We start from the raw sequence: 14,574 nt of genomic DNA, 5'->3' as shown, positions 1-14,574 counted from the left end.
ACACACTGCTGCTAAGAGGCAGCAGAGCCAAACTACACACCCAAAAAGATACACAGGTTATTTACGACAAGTTAAACTGATTTCGGCAGAAAAGGGCGTCTTGCCAAACACGTTTGCAATCAACCCACGTTCCAAAGCGGCCCAAAAGTTCTCACTGGGGTCGGGAGGGCGATCCCTCTCCCCTCCCCCCGGCCAGCCGGACACGAACGCGGCTGCCGCTCCATTAACTCCCAACCCCTCCAAGAACGTTAAGATGGAGACCTCCAGTCAAACCGGAAGCCGAAGGGCGCGCATGACCCGTAGGCTGCCAACCGTGCGGCTTCTCTACCCTTCTCCCCCCCCCCCTCTCTCTTCTTGCCGCTCTAGGAGTCGCACCCGGAAGCCGAGGGCAGGCGACTTAGGTGAGGGAGGGGCCGCTTCGGCTGGTGAGTGACGGGTCGGGGCCGGGGTCTCCGCGCGCGCCTGCCTGCGGGGCGAGCGACGCCCCTGCTCTGCTCCTGGCGGCGCCTTCTGGGGGCTTCTGGCGAGGCTGGAGCGGCCACGGGAGCTGGCAGGGGGATTTGCCTATAGGAGAGGCACGCTGGCGTTTCCTTGTGCACCGGCGGGGTCTGCCACGCCCAGGTTTCGAGACTCTTCGGGGTCTGGCCGGAAGCTAAGCGCAGTCTGTATTAGGAAACTAATCTGGAGTAAATGGTAGCCTGGTTGGGGGGGAGAATGCACCCCCCCAACAGTGAAGTCTAATGATTTGCACACCGGCTTCTTTTGTCCCCACCTACTATAGCACAAAGTCCTACATGCTGGCATTTTGAGTGTCACTGACACCAAAAGGATGCAGTTTCCCCGCCCCTTTCTCTGCATTTGTGCTATTTTTGTTTACTTCTCCCTTAATGCTTTAAGGACACGGGGCATCTAGCTCGTGAGAGCCATTGCAGTCAAGGGAACACTTTGCAGGATTATGCGAGAGTAGGGTTTGGCGATACATTGTCCCAAACCAGTTAGTAGTCAACATTGTGATAAGCGTTTCATAATATATCCCGAATCACAATGTTTTGTGTGTGCTATGTAAAAAATCACAATGTGGGAAAAACTGAAGCTGGTCATCGCTTCTCTCCTGATTCCTGCTACCCCTGTTGCTGTTCCATAAAATAACAGTCTTATCAATATGGTAAAGGTAGTTAAAAATGTAACAGTTTTAGGCTGCTAAGTAGTAGCAGTTTCCAGGACATGACTCCACTGGCCTCTACTTATTTTCATCATTTCAGACATTATGATAAATCAGTATATCGCATGGTTGATATAGCACAATGTTGAAAACCAGGTATCGCCCAGCCCTACGCAGTAGCTAAGGGAAGCTAAGGGTTTTTAGACACTGTGTAGGCATTTGTCAGGAATGCCTTGTTCTCCATTTTCTTCTGACGTGGAGCAGGAGTTTGTAGTAGATTTTTGTTGTTGCCTTCTGTTACACCACTATGACTTTGATTTTTGTCTACACATTAAGGGTTATATCCAGTGATGTCATACCATTTGGGCAAGGACTTCTGCTTGCACAACAGAGCAACACCCCTCATGTGCTCCTCAAATCTGTTTTGGGGTTCGCCTCAATCCTCCAGATCGTATTTTTTGGGTAAGGGCAAGAGGAAGGAAAGGGACAGCAAGGCTTGTTGCACATGCCAAAGTCATTGTGCAAATGGAACAACTTCATTGGATACAATCCCATCTTTTAACATAGTATATACTCTGGAACGTGCTGTAGAGTTAAAAACTAGCCAGATTTATAGTGCAGTTTTATATGTGCCTGCTCAGAAACAAGTCCCTTGAACTACAATGGGAATTACTCCTACTAAATGGGTTTGCTGGTTTAGTAGGGTGGAGCCTTTCTAAATTCAGTAAACCCTGTTGTGGGACTGAAAGCACCCACCAGGAATTTTATATTTTAGCAGAGTAGAAGTAATGTTAGAATCATAGAATTGTATAGTTGGAAGGGACCATGAGTGTCAAATAGTCCAACCCCCTGAAATTCAGGATTCTTACCTTTTATTTCTTTTTCTGCAGAAAACAAGCACTAAGCATCATTGACCCTCTGGAGACCACTTAAGACACCAATGCCATTGTCTTCAGCAAGAAGTTGTATTCCTGTTGCCCTAGATATTCAGTGGATAAACAAGTTTGATGATCAGGCCTTACTGATGTGACTAACTAGAAAGGTACCAATTTCTTACGACATTCCTCTGCTAAAATGAAAATCAGCAACGTTACACATTGGAGTTGCTTGTGTATTATTGTGTGTAGCTTAAGAAATAATTATTTTGATGGAAGAAAATGCATTTTTAATGTACCTTTAAGAAAAGATTGCTGTGCTGTCACCAGTGCGCATTTCACTTTATCAAGTATGAGGGGATATGTAAGCCCCAAGGAACTTACAAATTCAAAATCTGACACAAGAGTCACAACAGAGGATGAGAGAAGTAGGGGCAGGTATAAACAGGGAAGTAATAGGAGGTGTCAGGGTTACTTCCAGATCCTAGCTCACAGAGGATCACGCTAGCCAGCGATCGTTAAATAAAAGTCTTTATTGAGTTACAGTCTCCATTCTCGAGCTGCTGCGTGCAACCCTACGTCTTATGCTTAGATCGGCGAAGCTCCGTCTGAGTCTCCGCCCCTTGCGCACCAACTTAATATCCTAGCCCTGCTCCACCTTTTCCGCCTGACAGTTCTCCTCTGGGTCCCTCTGCCCCCCTGGGTCTCTTCCTTCCGGGATTCTTCTGACGCTGACCCCCCTGACTCTCCTGTCTCCTTGCGCCGGGCTTTAGGACCTGGCTCCCTTTCCGGGCTGCCTACTGCGCCACCTTCCTGTGCATTTGAACTTGGCGCGCGCGCCCAACCTTCCACTTTCCGTCTAACCGTCACTTCGCTCCCCGATGAAGGTGTGGCCACTCCTGACTCGTGCCCTCCCTCCTGTTGCGAGCTGCCAGCGCTTGCTCCCTGGCGCTCTTCCTCTTTCCTACTCTCTGGCGGTGACGTTGGTCCCGATATCCAACTGCTCCCCTCTGAGTCCCCTCTGGCTTTTTCTTCCTGGGGTGTCCCCCTAGTCTCCCCCCTTGCCCTGGCCACTGGTGCTCCTTTTTGTGAATCTTCTGATTCACTGGAAAGACTCGGAGATCTCGGGTCGTCGTCATCACTCATCCTTTCTTCTGCCTCCTCCCCCTCGCTCTCTGTTTCCTCCCTTGCCCTCGCCTCTGCTCCTGAACCCCTGACAGGAGGGTATTTAAGTTACATGTGCTTAAACTTAGAAAACCATTGCTTTCTAGTCTTGCTTTCTTCCTCCCTACTATTGTTGTAATGGACATGGGTGGTGCTGTGGTTTAAACCACTGAGCCTCTTGGGCTTGCTGATCGGAAGGTCAGTGGTTTGAATCCCTGCGACGGAGTGAGGTCCCGTTGCTCTGTCCCAGCTCCTGCTAACCTAGCAGTTCGAAAGCACATCAAAGTGCAAGTAGATAAATAGGTACCACTCCAGCGGGAAGGTAAACAGCGTTTCCATGTGCTCCGGCACTTGTCATGGTCCTCCGTGCGCCAGAAGCGGCTTAGTCATGCTGGCCACATGACTCGGAAAACTGTCTGTGGACAAATGCCGGCTCCCTCAGCCTGAAAGTGAGATGAGCGCCACAACCCCATAGTCACCTTTGACTGGACTTAACCGTCCAGGGGTCCTTTACCTTTACCTTTTTACCTTATTGTTGTTCCACCACTTATTTCTTGCCATTAGGTTCAGTATACAGGAGAGAGGAGAAAAGACAGTAGGAAGGCAGTTGAAGTTCAGAAGAGGTAACTGGCCACAGTGGTCCAGGAGGGAGGATTCCACTCATGAGACCTGTCAGTGGAAGCCCACAGAAGGACTTCTACTTGTGCACCCCTTCATGCCCCCCCCCGATTTTGATTCTTGGGTGGGGTGAGAACCCTCCCCCCCCCACAAAAAGTGTGCTGGTGGAGGTGAGGGGGGTTGTTCATTTGGCAAGCTGAATGCTTGCACTGATGGAACATTCGACATGAAGTTCAATTCCTCACATGGAAAGTGAATTTTGAGAAAGAGGTTGCTTGACCAATTAGCTGAAGGGATAACATCTAAGCTGGCTATATAGTAATCCAACAGGCTAAAGCTCACAGTAAAACAACTGTGTAACAGGAGGAAAACATCTTTGTCAGCATACAGCATCCATAAATTTTAAAGAGCCATCCCTAATTTTGTGGAAGCAGTGAAGTTTTACAGGGCTGACTGCAGCATGCCTTAGCACAAGGCCAGTCTTGACCCAGCATGGGTTCCAGTTTTGTCCCTAAGACAATTTTTGTGAACCATGCCCACCTATCAATCAGATGACATCACCTTAATGGGTGGGTGACATCTGCTGCTGGGCAGGTTTGATGGGTACGGTGCAGAAATCTGTATTTAACCCCCTTGCCCATTCAGTCCTGCTTTGTTGGTTACATGTTCTTGTTTCCTATGGCCAATCCCTTCAGAAGCCAGGATTATTGGTGACGGCTCATTCTTTCACAGTGCCGATCACCCTCAGATTGCCCTAAGCATGATCTGAATTAATGCTGCAATAGACCATTCTTGTTACAGAAGTCTGCTTAATTTATACTGGGGATATGTCCATCATTCACAGGAACTGTAAATGTCTTCAGAGGACAAAGAAGCTCAGGAAGATGAGCTACTTGCTTTGGCAAGTATCTATGATGAAGATGAATTCAAGAGAGCGCAGTCTGTACAAGGAGGAGAAACTAGAATCTCTGTGGAATTGCCACCAGGCTTCACCATATGTATGAGTGGTGAGTCCATTTCCGTGGATACTTACCTTCTTTGAGTTTATTGCAATACTATTGTATGTTCCAAGTGCTTTATTCAAGAAGTAAGGGCTGATTTGCACAGTGGCCTGATATGTTCATTCTTCACATGGTATTGCACAGGACCAAGCCTTGGGATCACCTGCTCTCCCTACCTCCACCCCCATATGGTGTGAGCAGATGGCTATGCCACATCCATGGATATATGATAGATGGGGGCAAGTATGTGTGATACAGGTTAGATCATGCAACACATTTTGTTGGTATAGGTCATGGGTAGGCAAACTAAGGCCCAAACGCCTTCTAAATCTGGCCCGAGGGTGGTCCAGGAATCAGCGTGTTTTTACATGAGTAGAATGTGTCCTTTTATTTAAAATGCATCTCTGGGTTATTTGTGGGGCATAGGAATTTGTTCATTCCCCTCCCCCCCCCAATATAGTCCAGTCCCCCACAAGGTCTGAGGGACAGTGGACTGGCCCCCTGCTGAAAAAAATTGCTGACCCCTGGTATAGGTTGTGTGAGTGTTACATGTTGGGCCTGAAGGTGAACCAGCCCTAAAACATTTAGCTAACTGTAAATTCTATAAGGGGTAGGTGCATTGAATGTTTGCCAAGAAAGCTGCTCAGGTTATGTGAGATCCCAGTCTGCTTATATCACACATAATCACAGAGCTTTGTCTTCAAAATAAAATGGCCTCCGTAGAGTGGGATTATTTGGGGACGAAATCAATATTGGGCTAAGGCGGTTGCTCCATCAGGGCAAGCATTTTGACCTGCCAGACGGATCAATCCTCCTCCTGCACACTGCTCTAGGGATTCTCCTGAAATCCCCTTCCCCATTTCAGGTTTTTTGGGAGGGGGAATGGAGGGGAAGCCCCAATGCACAAGCAGAAGTCCTTGCAGAAGGCTTCCGTTGATAGAACTCCCTAGTTTTTGACTGAATATGGTTGTGCTGATGTGATGCCAGCACAGATTGAGATGTTGCATTGACATAATATTGTGTTTCACCCTGCCTGTATCTTAGCTGACATAGCAACTTAGAGGACTGAAGCTTACTTACACCTAAAGAACTGAACCTCACACTTCTTTTTAAAAAATTATGTGCTTTTCTATTAATTTTTCAGTTGTGTAGTATCTTTCATCAGAGCTTCTTAGAAGAGTTCTTGAAATATTAATTGGTAGAAAGAGAGCTGTTGGAGCAACCCTCCTGTCTAATATTGCGTATAAGCATTGGAAATGATGCTTATGTTTATAAAACAGCTGCCGCTGACAGAACCATGCTATTTTTAAGATTGTGAGCTCAACAACATTTTCCTACCGTTCTCTTCATTTTGCAATGCTCTTTTTACAGAGCAAAAGAGGGAGGAACAATTTCCTAATAAGATATAGAAGATAGACACTGAACTTAAGATCCTAGTTTAAAGTTTTCCATTACCTTATTTTGAAAGCTTTGTGGATTACTAGATATGGTTGGTATCATGTTGTTCCCTTCTGAAATATTTTATGCATACATTTATTTAGTTTGAAATCATGTGCACAACTAAATTGCCCCACCAGTATGAATGCACCTAACTGTATGGGATGACAGTGTTACTTAGGCTGAATTTGCTTGTCTGGCTTTTCTGTTTTGTTCAGGAGCATCTAAACCAGGCTTCCTCAAACTCTGCCCTCCAGATGTTTTTGGCCTACAACTCCCATGATCCCTAGCTAGCAGGACCAATGGTCAGGGATGATGGGAATTGTAGTCTCAAAACATCTGGAGAGCCAAGTTTGAGAAAGCCTGATCTAAACCATTCTCCTTTTGGGGAATTCAGAGAAAGGAATGGGCTTTTTCCCTAAGCCTGGAGTAGCCAACATGGAGCCCTCCATCCCCCTCAGCCAGCGCTGCCAGCTGTCAGGGATGATAATGTCCACAGCATCCACAGGGTACCACATTAGCTACCCCTGCTCTAATCACAGTGGTAGAAGAATTAAGAGGCTTCAACTGTTGCTTAGAGCAGGGATGGGGAACAGAAAGTCAGATCTGGGAGTGGCCAGCCCAACACCTGACACCATACAATGTTAGGTGAGTCAAACTTCAAGCTGAGGTTGCAAAGAAAAATTCTTCCTTTGCATCCCTGGCTTGAATTCTTTCTGAGGTTTCAAATATTTTATTGTCAACAATAAGGTGGGTATGGTTTGGCCAAAACAACCTGCTGGGCTTAATTTGGCCCACAAGACAAGAGTTTCCCTGTCACTGGTTTAGAGACATGTTATTTAGCTAAGGCCTGGTTCAGACATTGCAAAAATTGCAGGCTCACATCCTCAGACATAGTTTCTTGCGATGTCTGCATTGGGCCAATGACTGTTACTTACCGAGTGGGTATCTCATTCTTTGGAGACAAGACATGGGTTAGTGATAACCATGATATTTTTGCTTAACATCACAGCAAGCAATGGTTACTGTGAACCAGGAATGGGAAAAGAGAATTAAAAAACATGTTGGAAGGAGGGACCATGCAATCCAAACACCTCTCAGTAGAGTCTGTGTGAACTAGTTTTATAACAGAAATATTTCAGATGAAGGGAAACTTTATGAAACCATATCAAACAATTTTGTTCGGTAGTAGCACAGCTTGTTGCCTCTTCCTGACACTCAGATTTTTATTTTTTTAAGGCAACCTGACAGAGAATCTCCAAAACAGCAAGTTTGAATGCAGAGTTTGTTTTTTGCCTCCGATTGTGCTGCATTTTGAATTCCCACCAGACTACCCGTCAACTTCCCCACCTGTCTTCACCCTCAGTAGCAAGTGGCTTTCTCAGGCACAGGTTTGATACAGATCTTTAACAATTCGTGTAGTTCACCAGAATGGAAATATTTCTTGTTAATGATTAATATCGTGGTTGGTTATTAATCTGGACGCAGCAACAAAAAACTACTTAGAAGAAGCTTAAGAGCTAACTAGGAAGAATAATGTATTAATACTTCTTAGATGTATCACTGTCATACTTAAAGTCAGATGGTGTGAGTTTAAAACGTTTTTAATTGTTCTTAAAGCTGCTCTAAATCCTTCATGTCCAATGAACTTCGGCATGATTAGCATTGCTTCTTCTTTTGAAAAATCCTACCATAAATGGTGGTTTTCCTTTTCCCTTCTACGTCATCTATATATGTGCATCCATAATATTCTGCACACAAAGGGTTGTTGTGTGATGTGGGACATGCAGTATGAACACTGCACATGATGAGCAACTGTGCTCTCCTAAAAATGGTATGAGTACAGCAAAGTCCCCAGCCTTCTAGTTATCCAAACTCACTTTGTGCCCCATTCTTAGTTCCAAGTAAATAGTAATCCAGTTTATCAGAACACTGGATTTTCCAAAGGTTTTCTTACTCTATGTTTAGGACCCAAGTCAGGAAATAAAGGGGTTTCAACATTTGACATCAATAACACTAAAAATGCTTCATGAAAGTGAGAGTTAGATGCTGTTGCCTTACATTAAAGAAATAGCTTTTATTTTAGAACTATTGTTGTTTATGAAAGAGTGAGAGAGGTATGTACATTTTGGTTTAGTTTATTCTATCATGAGAAAAGTGTGTGGGTGATATCCAATGTAAGTCATGATCAGAGTAGACATTGAAATCAGTGGAACTTAGCTCCATTAATTATTGCAGTAACAATAGTGGATTGCCAAATGAGACTCCTTTCTTCTTTACTAGAAGTCTTGCCAAATTCTCTCTAGCTTTCCAGCTTACATTTTACCAATGTAACGTGCTAGTGGAATGAAGTTTTATGTTTTAACATTGTACACTGCTCTGGTATTTATTACATCTGGCATTTTATAAATAAAATATAAATACAAAGGACACTTAATTGCTTCTGGAATTGCACGTATTTTACACCCTGTGCTGTGGCTGCTGTCAGGGAGACCTCTAAATTCTTACTATATTATTAAGGCTGTAGCGCTAAGCTAGGAGCTTCTGTTCAACAGAATGCTCCATTGCACTACATTGAGTTCCAACCCCAGGAAGGAATTCAGCATGGTGCTATGGTAATCATTCTGTCAGCGCAAGCATTTCAGCTTTCCAGATAGAACAATCTGCTGTCTCCTCCCCCTGTTTGCTATTCTGGGGGTTCTTCTGACTCCCACCCCCCAGCTAATCGGGGGTGGGGGAGAGAGAAAAGCCTTGTTTCACCAGTGGAATTCCTTGTGTGGGCTTCTGCTAGTGGGACCCGTTACTTGAATCCAACCCCTAATCTGGAAATGGTATGCTTTCTTAAAAGATAAAGTACGATGCAGATCTCAGGAAGTGTAGAAGATGCTCTCACGTCCCTGCCGTTTGTTTTTCTTCTAGCTCTCTGCGCTTTGTAAGCATTTGGACAACTTATGGGAAGAAAACAGAGGCTGTGTGATCCTGTTTGCCTGGATGCAGTTTCTCAAGGAAGAAACACTTACGTATCTGAACATCAGCTCACCCTATGAGCCAAAGATATGTGACCAAGGACAAGAGCAAAGCAGGAAAGACAAAGAGGATGGGGCAGGCGCCGCAGCCGCGCATGAAGAAGCCCTCGATGCAAGAGCTGTGCAGGATGTTGAGTCTCTGTCCAGCCTGATTAGAGAGATTCTGGACTTTGATCAGGCCCAAAGGCAAAAGTGCTTCAACAGTAAAATGTACACGTGCAATGTCTGCTTTTCTGAAAAGCTGGGAAGTGAATGTATGTACTTTATGGAATGCAGGCATGTGTACTGCAGGGCTTGCTTGAAGGACTACTTTGAAATTAAAATCAAAGATGGTGAGGTCCACTACTTGAATTGTCCAGAACCGAAATGTCCTTCCGTTGCTACTCCTGGGCAGGTAACAACAATCATTTCTATGGCAATCCATTTTTTTTTAAAAAAGAGTTTGATTTTTTTGTTTTTAAGTGCAGCACTGTTCTCAGCCCCACAATAGATAGGCGTTAACCCAAAGAGGAAAGCCTGGACTTCAATGCAAAAGATTTGTGGCTATAAAGGACTAGGACGATAGTTTTGTGAAATAGATTTGCACTTAGACTAAGCACAAACTTAAATCCATGTTTCTAGTTTTCTGCAATGAGTTATTAGGTAGATGGCCACGGTAATTTGGAATGGGTGTGCTACCTGGAGCTTTTTGCGAATCTTTGATGCTGTCTGGAATTTGACTTGGTCTGGTACTGGAATAACTGGAACACATGTAGATATGCTGTCTTGGGCACTGATTGCTCTCTCCTATGATCTGCTAGCTGAAGCTCCTGTGAAAAGGCAACAGGTCTAACTAGAAAGTAGCTGATGAATACCTCAGCAGTGTGTCTTTTGCTTCTCTTAGCAAAGCCATGACTGAATCTTGCTAGGCAAATAAAGCCATTGCAGGCTCCTTCTTTTTCTGATAGTTGAAACTCATCATTGTGAGTTGTATCCAATGGCAGTCAAACTTAGCATAGACCCATTGAAATGAATGGGTTCATTCATTCATGGGTTCATTCATTTCCGTGGATCTACTCTTGACTAGAATGTAGTTGGATCCAACCCTAAATTTTATTGATCACCTTCATTTTAGGTAAAAGAGTTGGTGGAAGAGGAACTCTTTGCACGTTACGACCGCCTGCTGCTCCAGTCGAGCTTGGATATGATGGCTGATGTGGTATATTGCCCACGACCATGTTGCCAAACACCTGTAATGCAGGAACCATCTGGCACGATGGGCATCTGTTCCAGGTGCAATTATGCCTTCTGTACGTTGTGTAAGATGACTTACCATGGCGTCTCCCGGTGTAAAGTCACTGCAGGTGAGTTGAACTCAACAAAAGTAGTCTTTTAACTGTGAAATGTTTGGATGTTAAATGTATGTACTGTTCGCCTTTTGAGGTAGACACTTTTTTGATGATATTATTTCCATAGGATCATTTAAGTGGAGTTCTCTGAAGGATGTAGTTTATTCTGTTGTCTTCTGCGTAACATGTTCGTCCCACTGTTTCTGCTGTCTCTCCATTCCACTGGCCTCTTCACCCCATTAGAAGAAGAAGTACTGCCTCTAGTTTTGAGATTCTGTTGTGTACAGTCAGATGTGCACCAGAGTGGGGTGGGGAAACACTTTCCGGCCTGAAGGCTCCATTTCCAACCCTCCAAAGGCCACATGACAGTGGCTGACAGGGCTAGAGGCAGAAGAAGGTGGAGCAAGAAATGTACATTTTACCTTCGTACAGTAGAGCAACTTTCTACACACACCACACACTCCTCTTTATCTCCTACCCAGGGATGCCAGGAGCATTTTCAGACACACTCGATCCAGGTAAAAACAGTCGGGGTGCAAAACAGGGCCATTGAGGGGCATTGCCTGGAGAAAGAGGGCGAAGCTTGGGGAGAGCCCTGATAGCCAGACAGAGAGGGCTGAAGGGCTGTAATCAACTCCTCAATTAGCTCAGTGCTCTTAATAAGCCCTGAACTAATTATGTACATCAATAGTTTTGGAAATCAGTTTCGGTGGTGGAATTGATTGAGAACCCGTTGATTGCCCATGATTCAGCTGCTTCACAACCCCTGTTGATTGTTCCATATGGGATAAGCTGACCGGTAATGGCATTTGTTTTGTTTGAGAAGTGGAGTTGGGCACGTTTGTGAAGTTCGGTTTTGGCAGACTTGACCAGCGCCTTCTGTTCATTCTATTGTTTCCCTCAGAGAAGTTAGCAGACCTGCGCAAGGAGTACCTTGAAGCAGACGAGGCCACGCAGAAGTTTTTAGAGCAGCGCTACGGGAAAAGGGTGATTCAAAAGACACTGGAGGAAATGGACAGCAAAGAGTGGCTGGAAAAGAATTCCAAATCTTGTCCTTGCTGTGGGACTCCTATAGAGGTGAGAACAGGGCAGAGGGGGAAATGCTTCAGAGAATCAAAGGCATTTGTTTTAAGGATACTAACACAGATTCTTATAGGCAAGTAACTTAGAAACTTGAATGTTTCCTTCTTTAGCACCCATGCACAGTCTGTTTTGTGGGGGAAAGACTAAACCAAAGCCAGATTTCCCTTGAAGCTTTGGTATTGGGGTTCAAAAGCTGGAACACACACACACTTAGAAAATTGGCTTTTGTAGTTTTTAAGGAACATGATGTACCCAGGAAGGCAGAAGGAGAGGAAGGGTGTCCCCTTCTATTGGCATCAGGACAAGGGCGCTTGGAAGTGTAACTCTGAAGGGAAACTATAATTCCCATTATGCGGGAAGCCATGCACTTCAAATGTGTGTTGGATGTGTTTTAAACATGTGGTGTAGATCTGCCCTAAGGCCTGAATTCAGACTTAGTCATGTTTAGAGTAGGCCCATTAGAATCAGTGGGGGTTAGGCTAGTTATGACTAATTTGAATCCCACTGATTTCTGTGGCTCTACTCTAAGCATGCCCAAATCTGGATTCAACCTAGACAAATTTAAACAGCATAAGCATCAAATAGACCCTGCTTTGTCAGATGCATGGTGTGTTCTTCTAAATTGTGTGTGTGTGTACATCTGGGGCGAGAAGAATTGCAAGCTGTTTGTGCATGTGTTTTTCTCTCTGTGCAACCCCCTGTGGAAAGATCTTAAACTGAAATCCTGTGTGATTGTGTGTGAGAGAGCAGAGTTAATTTTCCCTAGAAGGGAATCAGCAAGTTTCATATTTTTGAATGTGCTGTGATTACAGCACAGATGACTGGGGCATAAGACATAATTGATGCTTGAAGTTGTTTGCCTTTGTGTCTTTCTTTCTCTCCACTGTCAGAAGTTGGATGGCTGCAACAAGATGACATGCACTGCTTGTACACAGTACTTCTGTTGGCTTTGTATGGGTTCTCTGCCAAGAGGAAATCCATATATGCACTTTAATGATCCAGCATCTCCCTGTTTTAATCGGTATGTATACTTCTGCAATACTGAAACTGTAAAGTTACATCAACTGCATTTGGGGCCAGTTTATTTGGATCAGCAGGAGCTGAAACCTAGAAGGATTTCAGCGCAGATTATTACCTAGTCGGCCTTCTCTCTGACATGCTCTCTTTTGGTGACCAGGCTTTATATACGAGTTTTGTTTGTGCTGAGAACATGCTGCCTGAAATATTGGAATCCAAAGATGTGCTTTTTCAGCACATCTGTATGAATGGGTCCTTCAGTAAGAGCTGAAGGAAGCTGAACCTCAGAGTGCATGTCTTGTTATGTATAGGTCCGTTTGGATGGTTTCCTGATTCAAGAGTTGCTTTCTTGTGTGTTTCAGGCTATTTCGAGGTGGGGAAGATGATGGCAACTTCTGGGAGGAGGAGGGCTAATCTGTACCCAGATTCCAAAGTGAAAGAAATCAAAGAAAAACGAAGTTGTGCCACCCATGATGTGTTCAAGATTGTACTTAAACATTGGCACTTGAGAAGAGTATACATACGCACTGAAAGAGTATGAATATAGAACTTTTTTTTTTTGGATCATCACTAAAAGTCTTCAAACTGGGGCTGGGGAACCATTTCCAGCAAGGGGGCTGGAATTTACCCCACAGGCCGCTGCCCGCCTGTCACTCAACTGGCATCAAGTGTGGTGCAGGTGGGTGTGGCTAGGGGAGAAATGGCCCGTAGGCCAGAGGTACTCTATACCCACTTTAAATTCACAGGCTGATTTGAAATCCTACGTAATTTTCAGATCCTTGCACCTTGAAAAAATAGAGCAAACTCACTAGAATGCCAGTTCTTGCAAATGTCTCTGCTGCCACTGAAACAAGTGGAAAGTGATTATTATTGTTATTTACCCATACTAAGGAGAAAGTGGCATTATAAATGTGCATTGCTATAAAATCAGGGATTCCTTAATGGTTAACAACTCAATCATGCTAGAATCTATTCCAGCAGGAGTGGAGATCCTCTCTGGCTTATGAACCTGAGAGCATGATTTATTTGATTTTTACCTTTCATTCATCACCTCCTGAAGCACTTTCCAACACTGAGGTTATTTGAACTTTTGGGACTCTTCCCATATTCATTTCTGAAGCTGGCCTTCCACACAGCAGATAAATATTTGCCGTCCTACTAGCTCACCCTACTGAAGGTCAACAGGTGCTATAAAATAGCTTCATATATATATTAAAATTACATACAAATTCACTTTCACCATCACACCTGCCTCTAGATAATCTAGTTTACGGCTAAATGATGCACTGGCACAATTAAGTCCTCAAACTATTGCCAGCATGCTAGTTTTAGGATTGTGTGAGAGAGGCGGCAGTTTCTGCCTGACAACCAGGTTGGCCTCAAGAACTTGCAAAATAGGGAGCAAGTGTCCTTGTCTCTGGAGAAGGCTTTGCAGTTAGTCAATGAGGTGTTTATTTCTGCTGCAGAAAGAGATGTATACCCTGGAAATGCACTAAAAATCTGCATTATCCCAAAAGATGGAATTAAAGAAGAAACGGTTCCATTGTGAAGAGACTAAATCAGTGCACTGTACATTTAAAGAATTTTGGTGTGCAACCTTAATTTTCACGCAAGCTATATACTGCTAGTATGATATTTGATGTAATAGAAAAGGAACCAAAACAGAAAACAAAAACTATTTACTATCCTGCATCCCCAGAAGCTGTTGTCGGTCTTCCCCGTGCAGGTGCCCTCCAGCTGTTTTGGATTATTACTCAGTTCTGGCTGGGGCTGATGGGTTTTAGTTCAAAACATTGGAGGCCAGGTTGGGGAAGACTAGTCCAGGCAGTAATAGTAAGGAGAGTTCAAGAGCAGGCTGGTCAC

General features: G+C 44.4%; 1 protein-coding gene across 4 annotated transcripts; it reads left to right on the top strand.

The window, feature by feature from the left end:
* The first annotated feature begins 241 nt into the window (after positions 1-241).
* On the top strand, positions 242-13,260 carry RNF14 (ring finger protein 14). Of its 4 annotated transcripts, none has more exons than XM_082212176.1 (9): positions 242-401; positions 2,053-2,204; positions 4,664-4,826; positions 7,497-7,648; positions 9,177-9,677; positions 10,398-10,626; positions 11,516-11,688; positions 12,585-12,715; positions 13,074-13,260. In XM_082212176.1, the coding sequence occupies exons 3-9, from the start codon at positions 4,673-4,675 to the stop codon at positions 13,123-13,125; spliced, it is 1,392 nt and encodes a 463-aa protein (XP_082068302.1). In that variant the 5' UTR covers positions 242-401; positions 2,053-2,204; positions 4,664-4,672; the 3' UTR covers positions 13,126-13,260. The 4 variants fall into 4 exon arrangements, with proteins under 4 accessions (XP_082068302.1, XP_082068301.1, XP_082068304.1 ...); XM_082212175.1 differs by having other exon boundaries at positions 285-425; XM_082212177.1 differs by lacking the exon at positions 242-401 and adding an exon at positions 449-621.
* The last annotated feature ends 1,314 nt before the right edge of the window (positions 13,261-14,574 follow it).

This window comes from Podarcis vaucheri (genome assembly GCF_965113315.1).
Source record: "Podarcis vaucheri genome assembly, chromosome: 2".
In the NCBI taxonomy this organism is placed as follows: Eukaryota; Metazoa; Chordata; class Lepidosauria; order Squamata; family Lacertidae; genus Podarcis; species Podarcis vaucheri.
This window is presented reverse-complemented; position numbering and strand designations above follow the sequence as displayed.

Bases quoted from the DNA above. Each gene is read 5' to 3' on its own strand.
- RNF14 (XM_082212176.1), top strand. From the start codon at position 4,673: ATGTCTTCAGAGGACAAAGAAGCTCAGGAAGATGAGCTACTTGCTTTG. The intron at 7,649-9,176 runs GTTTGATACAGA...TTTTTCTTCTAG, and splicing joins AGTGGCTTTCTCAGGCACAG to CTCTCTGCGCTTTGTAAGCA. The intron at 12,716-13,073 runs GTATGTATACTT...TGTGTGTTTCAG, and splicing joins GCATCTCCCTGTTTTAATCG to GCTATTTCGAGGTGGGGAAG.